At 46.7% G+C, this 8,477-nt stretch overlaps 1 protein-coding gene across 1 annotated transcript; it reads left to right on the top strand.

The window, feature by feature from the left end:
* The first annotated feature begins 6,783 nt into the window (after positions 1 to 6,783).
* On the top strand, positions 6,784 to 8,477 carry LOC133911027 (peroxidase P7-like). Its single transcript, XM_062353253.1, has 3 exons — positions 6,784 to 7,123; positions 7,247 to 7,441; positions 7,558 to 8,477. Exons 1-3 carry the CDS (start codon positions 6,896 to 6,898, stop codon positions 8,119 to 8,121), a joined length of 987 nt encoding a protein of 328 aa, XP_062209237.1. The 5' UTR covers positions 6,784 to 6,895; the 3' UTR covers positions 8,122 to 8,477.

An 8,477-nucleotide genomic window follows, 5' to 3' on the forward strand; every position in this document is an offset into this window, starting at 1 on the left:
GTCTCGTCGATGGCCCACGGTACAAACGACGAACCATGTCGCCGGACATAGGCAGCCGAGGCATCCTGGGGCCTCCCTTGTGATCTCTGGCGCTGGAGGTTGATGGTTGTTGAGCCTTAGTTCCGTAATAAGCTTCACCGGGCTCAAGCAGTAAACACTTGCGCAATAGCAACCGACCAGAATTAGAGTGAACGAATCAAAAATGTGTTCGACCAAACTTGGTTATTGAGTAGCGTAGGTGCAGTTTGAAGAACCTGTCCAGTAAGGCGAAGCTTTCCGGGCATCGCTGCAACACCGATCTGGGCAGGATTGCGTCGGTGAAAGGCAATCGGTCCAGGTCGAAGTTGAATTGCAGCGTGCGGAGCAACTGTCCAGTTGAAGCTCCTTTTGGTTGGGTGTAGTGTATTTGAAACTGATAGATTTGCAGCTACCGAGCTGCGTGCCTGTCTCACTGTTGGATGTTGAGGACAGCAAGAAAGGCCGAATGGTGACTGGGGTTTGAGCCCATGTACCGGCCCGAGACAGGAGCCCAATATGAGTGATTATGTGAGCTCCGATTAATAGCAGGCCCAAAATTATATATATATATATATATATATATATATATATATATAAAATTTAATATTTGCAACACTATGCCTGTTTGAAAAAAAAGTAGAAATAGGTTAGTGATGTCCGTTCATCGCGCGAGATTTTAATCTCGTTCGTAGGACCCGACGGTCCTGAAGGTTCTCGACAATTTGATCTCGCCTGCTGAACAAGTGAGTTCTTTCTCTCTACGACGTTTGTGGGCCCACCCAAAAGGTCTCATCTATTCAGTAGAGAGATCTTTTGGGTAGATAATTCTGCAGTGTGGTCATGCAAACATCAGCATTCCCATTTGCTTCAAACTCAGCCGAGAGAGAGAGATGAAAGGGGAGGGGAGGAAAAAATTTATGGTGAAGCTCTATTGGAGTAATGAGGTATGTTTTTTCTCTATTTTGTTTTACAAACCCAATATGATAGCCACTAGTGCTAGATTTTGATATATGTTAGAGGTTAATCTAGAATTTTTTTCAAACCCAGTAGGATAGCCACTAGATAATGTAAGTTAGAATGTAGATCTAGGTTTATTATTAGAGTTAGACATAGTTTAGCAACTAGATCATGTTTGGGCGTATGTTTTAGTAATTAGATATATTATTTAGACATATATTAGGTATTAGATGTAGGATTTAGATATAGTGTGGGCATAAGTGAGGTAGTAGATGTAGGATGATAATTATTGGTGCTCGGTGGAATGCGTGCCTTATACATGACTGGCATGCTGGATACTCGCGGCAATTCAGGATCAGCAGAATGGAATGGACGATAGTGTGATGGGACTTGTGTATCTAGATTTGCAGAGTAGGTGGTGAATGAGGTATTTGGGTGCCAACTTCTTCCACCAATTCAAGAACAAGAACCTCATGAACATGTTCAAGAGGTTATACGGTCAAAACCAACAGTGAAAGTTTGATACTCTTTGGAAGGCACTGGATAAGCTGACGAAGAAGCAAACATAAGAACGTGCAAGAAGGCCTATGAGGGGAATATATGAAGAACCAATACCTCTTAAGTCCCTACCAATTGACAATGATGTTGGCATAACGTGAAGGACCGGATCATCTACCAGGTCATTTAGCAAGTGGATTGAGAATGAATCGAAGGAGAAGTGGGCTCTGTTCTATGACACAAACGGGGCTAGGTACGGCATTATAACAATAAATTTAGCAGAGGTTTACAACTGAGTGATAAAATGTGTGATCGGGTTGCCGCTTGTGGGGATTGTAAAGTTCATACTTCAGGGGACGTGCAAATATTTCAGGGATTATCTAACTTAGTTTGGTTGCACAAATGTCTTGGTCCAATGTGCAGACACACTACATGTAACCAGACTTCATTCACCAGTTCAATGAGCTGACAGTGAACGACGTCCGCTACAGGTCATACACGGAGGAGGAAGTACATCGACGCGCTCCGCTTGGACTTTTGGTGTTGTGCTTATGGGACCAGGAGTACGGGCACATGCGGTGCGCCCTTGTCTACAACATCTATATCAAGGAGTACTCACCGCATCACGCGTTCCAGCCATTCCCGCTCTCGATGACTAGGACCGTGCCTACGAACATACACAAGTGCGTAACAATATACTTACGTTTTTTATTGTAGCATGTTTACTCATATGTTTATGTTTTTCAGGTTGATGCATAGGGGGGCACATAACACAAGCACATTTGTGACTCTTGTGCAGACGTGGGTTGACAGATGGGACTATGCTGTCAAGAACATCGTCAGCGAGGATTGGCCGCACTCTAAGGAGGAATACCTAGAGTACCTATCTTGGTTCATGACTTTGGCACGCACTGGGTTCACGTACACACTGATCGAGCTTCTAAGGTCATCCCTGACGTTCGCGGCATGTATCCAACGCACAGGGACCAGGCGTGTTCACTTGGGGTACATATAATACGGCGAATTCCTCATTTAGTACACTTTTTGCTAAAACAACTTGAGTAATGAAATGAAACTTTTATTTGCAGAGGGACATTCTGCACCAGATTGGTGTCGAGGCACGGGCGACCAAGCTCCAGATCGACAGTGGCTTCAAGGTCCCTAGGGATGAGGTGAGCACGGTGTTAGGCCAGATAATCCAGTAGGTGAACAAGGTGTTTAGGGCGTTTAGCTATAGGTCATCCTCGGACGTTGAGGTGGGAGGACGAAAGTCCGCTCCTCTCCCGACATGCCCGTCCGTGATGTTCGTTGAGCCCCTGCACCCACCTATATGTCTGACCTTCGCCACTGAGCCATCAAGGCCGTCTTTCACACCGACTTCTCATCAATACTACGATGACAGTTCGACAAGGTAGTCCTTCTCTGGGGCCATTAACTTCCACTACAGTGGTGTCTTGGCTAGGAATTCTTTCTCTGGGGCCAGTGACCCCCATTACAGCGTCACAGCATCCAGGCTAGCCTTCATCGGTGCCGGTGACCAAATCTACGCTAGTAGTGGGTCCATGCAGCCTTCCGGCGCAAACCCGGGTCCTTCGACTTCTCGCGTATGATAATTGCTTCATGGCTAATCAATTGCTACGTACGTAACACCTTATCGGAGCTAACATGTTATCTTCATTGTTCCATGTGCGGAAATCGACGATATACGAGATGTAGACATGCAGGGTAGTTGCATGGAGTTGCTCACCAGGGTGGGTACTTATGTCTCTGGGTACTCGTACATCTTTGGAGAGAGTGACGAGCTCGGTGCATTGTAGCTACCTGGCTTTCCACTTACGGGGACACAACCCTCCCAGGATAGCTACGCCACTCCACCGCCTACTAGACGGCCTACGCAAACGATCATGCCACCCGACCCACTAACGTACTCAGTTGACCAGGTGAGAGCATAGAGGCTCAGAGTCCCGAGGGCGGATGCGACCAGGGGGGTCATCCCCAAGAGCGGACGTAACCTATAAGCTACTAGGTTATTGTAAGTTTAATGGTATTATGTTATTGTTGCTGTTATCATACTATGGTAGTGCCAATGTAATGCTATTTTCTTCATGCTATTATGATATTGTTACTATCATAATATCTTTCATGTATAATATTTTTGTTTTCTGATTCTATTCAGACCATACACTCGTACCACGATTATTCTGTAAGAATCATAATAAACATGTTGACCGACCGTACAATGGCATATACGATACCCCTAGTGGTGTACTGGAGTTTCGCCTAACATGGCTTAGGGAATGTAAAAAGGACGAACATCAAAAGGACGATACACAAATTACAACGTCGTCCTGACAATGGTTCTAATCGTACTAACTTAGAGTGAACTACAATGAGGTTCCTGAGTCCTAATAATCTTTAGCACCGTATTGCACTGATGGAGGAGGAGGAGGAGCATGAGGTGGAGGAGAAACATCCCTATTATGGCATGGGCACGTGCACCACGAATCGATGAATACAGAAGTGTCATCCAGGTGTGTTACAGGAGGACTTGGTATGTTCTCAACCTCCCTCTACAAGTCGAAGATTTGACCTCGTAGGTGGTGGACATAATCTTGGATATGCTGAAGAACAGGAGGATCAACCCATATTGTGTATTGAGTTCTCAAGGTCGTCGTCAGAGGCCTATAGAAATATGAAGGTTACAATGTATAATGTTTTAAAAAATAGATATGGACACTCATAGTGATATAGTTCTCACTCTAACAAGAGGACATCAGAAGAATCGATGTCCCCCATGAAAGCTCCCATCGTAATCTGAAGGACGCATTCATAACCATAGGAGCACTTAGGCTAGAGCTTAGTCAGATGCTCGTAAACCCGTAGGTGACTTGGAGGACAAAAACCACTCCTATCCTGCAAAGGGAAGTTGTATAGATGCTCCTCGTACTCAGTTGGACCAAACGGACCCTCCCATCTCACTGCCAGTCTTCCCACCCCCGTTCCTCCTCACCCCCTCCCGCCCTACCCTCCATTGATCATTGTGGCTTAAGTTACTATATATATAAGCCTTTTATAGATGTGTTGTACCAGTATACATCCTTTTACAACAATGTAATATTATCGTCAAATTTGTGTTGCACGCACACATCAAACCGTGAAAACACAAATTGACATCTTCTACTATAACTTTTCAAATCAATAAACATGTACTCCTATCCTTTTCTGACCTAGCCATCTGATCAGTAGTCTTTTCATAGCAATATTTTTCAGAATTAAACTTTTCAAATCTAGCATTTTCAGATGTAGCTTTTTGAGAAATAGCTTTTTAGAAGTAGACTTTTTAGAAGTAATCTTTTTAGAAATAGCCTTTTCAGAAGTAACCTTTTCAGTTGATATGACAACACCTTACTGCAGAATAAACTGCTTTTTAGGGTCGATTTCCACAAACTTAGTCCATACACTAGCACCGATCTGTTGTATAAATAAATAATCTTTTGCCGACATGTACAACCAAACCAGTATCCTCAACCTCCACAATTCGACCAAAAATGGTGTCTGATTCATTCCCCAAGAAATACATGTTGGATACTACGTCTGATGGGGTCCAAGTGCCAATGTTCTTGTGTGAAGTCCTTCAAATTCTCCTACACCTACAGAAGGAGGTTCTTTATGTGCCACAACTACGAGTATAATCCACCCTAGGGAAGCACTAATGTTGGCTCCCACCACTAGGTAATTACTTCTGGCCAAATTACTCCTAAAACAACTAAGGTTTACCACTTAATATTTTGTTCTTCATTGTAGTCGTTGCCACCACTATATGACTTTTACAGTGGCTAGATACTGAGTAGTCCGAAGCAGATGTGTTCCTCCTTCACACTAAGTTTGTGTCGCTTAGAGATGCTTCCATGAGATGGAAGCCGATGAGAGGAGGGAGGCTACGCGTAAGCGCATTCAGGAAGAGCAGCAGAAGATGACTGAGGAGCGTAACCGCATGATGGCGGAGACCCGTTAGGCGAAGAGGGAGAGGAAGCGCGAGAGGGCATGACAGACGTGTAAGACAGGACTGAAAGCGGCGAGGAAGGGAAAGTACCTATGTTGCACTCAGTATACCAAATGTTGTATACATTCTCTAAGGCATGTTAGGTTTAGAATTGGTACTGGTTTAGGTTTGTGTACCGTACATGCAACGCCCGTGTATGTCACAATTCCCATTAAAATCATCGTGTTCAACTTTCTTTCAAATCTGAGTATTCAAAATATTACACAAACATCTAATGGCGGACACAAAATATCTAAATAAATAATCCAAATAAAAATAATTAAAATTAAGGTTAGAATAGAAAAAGAAGGATTCATATCAATATAGTCTTAGAAAAAACCAAATTATTGTAAAATCAAATATCTAAATAAAGAATCCATGTAAAATATAATTAATCAAATATTATTATGATAAAATATTATAGCGATGCTAGCCACGCTATTAATATTGACCAATTTACTAGTTTTTTATTTATTTATGTGTTTACTTGCAGAGAACATATATAGTGTCTGGTCAAACTACTTACCGGGGCCTACTTTGGTAATGCAGGGTTATCAAGAGGTGAAAACAATGGGCGAGGCAACTCTCCTCTGTATCACTAAGAATTGGTTCAACCGCACTCAATTAAGAAGATAAGAAATTTCGAACTCGAAATTCGTTGAGCTGCTCTGCGCATGCATATATACACACATCTTATAAAACAAAATGTTCCGGACAACTCTGGAACGCCACAGTGGAAAGCCATTTGAAGAGACATGCAGTAGTACAGCATGCACGAGAGTATGTGCAGCAGCCGTACATGGTACCTACTATAAGGAGTACAGGTTTCTCAGTGGATGCTGGCGTCACCGTGCTAGATCGATCGATATATTATCGCCTTACGAAGCAGAGTGTACGACGAGCCAGCTGTGAGTTGGTTTCGGGTAGGTCAATTAGATCACCTTCATCTCGAGCCCGCCGGGCAAATCGAGGCAGCTCCAGCGATTAGTTGCCGGCGTTCGTCATGCATTAGGGCATCAGAGACCGTTTAGTTAAATTGTTCGGCAAAAGCCTCTCCGCACTCCATCCATCGGTCTCCATTTTTCCTACCTACCAGTTTGAAATCCTGAGCACATTCCATACAAAGTCAACTTCACACACTTTTCCTTTGTTAATCGACTGAATAATATTAATATATCTCGACTTTTTTTTAACGCTTTGTGCAATGCTAACTTTGCTGCTTGTGCAGAACCGAGTCGATGGATCGACGCGCTATATAAGCGCTTCCTGTTGTGTGCCTTCTCCACGCACACTCGAACTAGCTTCATCGGCAGATTAAGTCGTAAATAGCTCAATTCAGTTGGCTAACTAACGTGGTGCAGATCAGCTACTAAGATAGCAATGGCTTCTTTAGGTCGCTGCAGCTTTGTGGTGGCGTGTGCCGCGGCGGCGATGGCGTTCGCGCTCTTGGCCACGCCGAGCAGCGGGCAGCTGGATCCTCATTTCTACGACCACACCTGCCCGCAGGCGCTCCCCACCATCAAGAGGGTCGTGGAGGAGGCCGTCGCGGCGGAGCCGCGCATGGGCGCCTCGCTCCTGCGCCTGCTATTCCACGACTGCTTCGTCAACGTACGCGCGCGCGAGATCGTGTCGTCGTTTGCGCCCAACTCATGCATGCACGCGCAGTTGTATGCATTTGGAATTCTCCATCGGATTGTGCACGTACGTAAAGAGTGAGTGCTTGATTTTCAGGGTTGCGACGGGTCCGTCCTGCTGGACGACACGCCCTTCTTCACCGGCGAGAAGAACGCCGCGCCCAACATGAACTCCGCCCGCGGCTTCGACGTGATCGACCGCATCAAGGCCGCCGTCAACGCCGCGTGCAGGGGCAACGTCGTCTCCTGCGCTGACATCATCGCGGTGGCGGCCCGTGACTCCGTCGTCGCGGTTCGTTCACCTCCATGCACCGCGAGCATTCTTCTTGAACTAACCTTACCGTTCATGTGCACGTACTAGTACTAACTAACTTGGTGCACCTGCGTCGTGTGCGCGCATGAATGCAGCTGGGAGGGCCGTCGTACAACGTGCCGCTTGGCCGCCGGGACGCGCGGACGGCGAGCCAGGCCGCGGCGAACAACAGCATCCCGGCGCCGACCTTAAACCTGGACCGCCTCGTCTCCAACTTCGCCTCGCACGGCCTCTCCGTCCAGGACCTCGTCTTGCTGTCAGGGGCGCACACGCTGGGCTTCTCCCGGTGTACCAACTTCCGGGACCGCCTCTACAACGAGACCGCCACCCTGGACGGCACCCTCGCCGCCTCGTTCCGGAACGTGTGCCCGCGGGCTACCGGCAGCGGCGACGACAACCTCGCGCCGCTCGACCCGACGCCCGCGCGGTTCGACGGCGCGTACTACGGCTCGCTGCTGCGGAACAGGGGAGTCCTGCACTCGGACCAGCAGCTGTTCGCCGGCGGCATCACCGACGCGCTCGTGACGTTCTACGGCGCGAACCCGGAGGCGTTCAGAAGGGACTTCGTGGTGGCCATGGTGAGGATGGGCAGCCTGAGCCCGCTCACCGGGAGCAGCGGCGAGATCCGCTACAACTGCAGGCAGGTGAACTACTCTTGAATGCTTCACGCGCTCTCGCGCACCTGGAAGCTGGAGCTAGCCCGTGGTACTACCGTTCGATTGAGCACGGCGTCGTGTCAGACATAGAGTGTGGTTGCAACTAAGTTACATCATCTGCATTTGTTGTGAGTTGTTTACTTCTAAAAGTGTTGCTCTTGTGATGTAGCATCTCATTTGATTGCCCGGTCTGTGAGGTTTGCAAGGTGAGATTAGTGTTTTGCTCATGCTTTTCTTTTTAATCGTGTATTGAGTCGTACGCTTTCGAGTACTAATAAACGAAGCACCGGAAACTTGTAAGTTCTTGTGTATGAAAAAAATGTCGATCTTGAGTACTTGGATTAAAGAACCAGAGGTCC

This window comes from Phragmites australis, chromosome 3 (genome assembly GCF_958298935.1).
Source record: "Phragmites australis chromosome 3, lpPhrAust1.1, whole genome shotgun sequence".
In the NCBI taxonomy this organism is placed as follows: Eukaryota; Viridiplantae; Streptophyta; class Magnoliopsida; order Poales; family Poaceae; genus Phragmites; species Phragmites australis.

Excerpts from the sequence above, each read along its gene's own strand:
- LOC133911027 (XM_062353253.1), top strand. The coding sequence starts at position 6,896 with ATGGCTTCTTTAGGTCGCTGCAGCTTTGTGGTGGCGTGTGCCGCGGCG. Across the intron at positions 7,124-7,246 it reads TCCACGACTGCTTCGTCAAC|GGTTGCGACGGGTCCGTCCT; the intron begins GTACGCGCGCGC and ends CTTGATTTTCAG. Across the intron at positions 7,442-7,557 it reads CCCGTGACTCCGTCGTCGCG|CTGGGAGGGCCGTCGTACAA; the intron begins GTTCGTTCACCT and ends GCATGAATGCAG.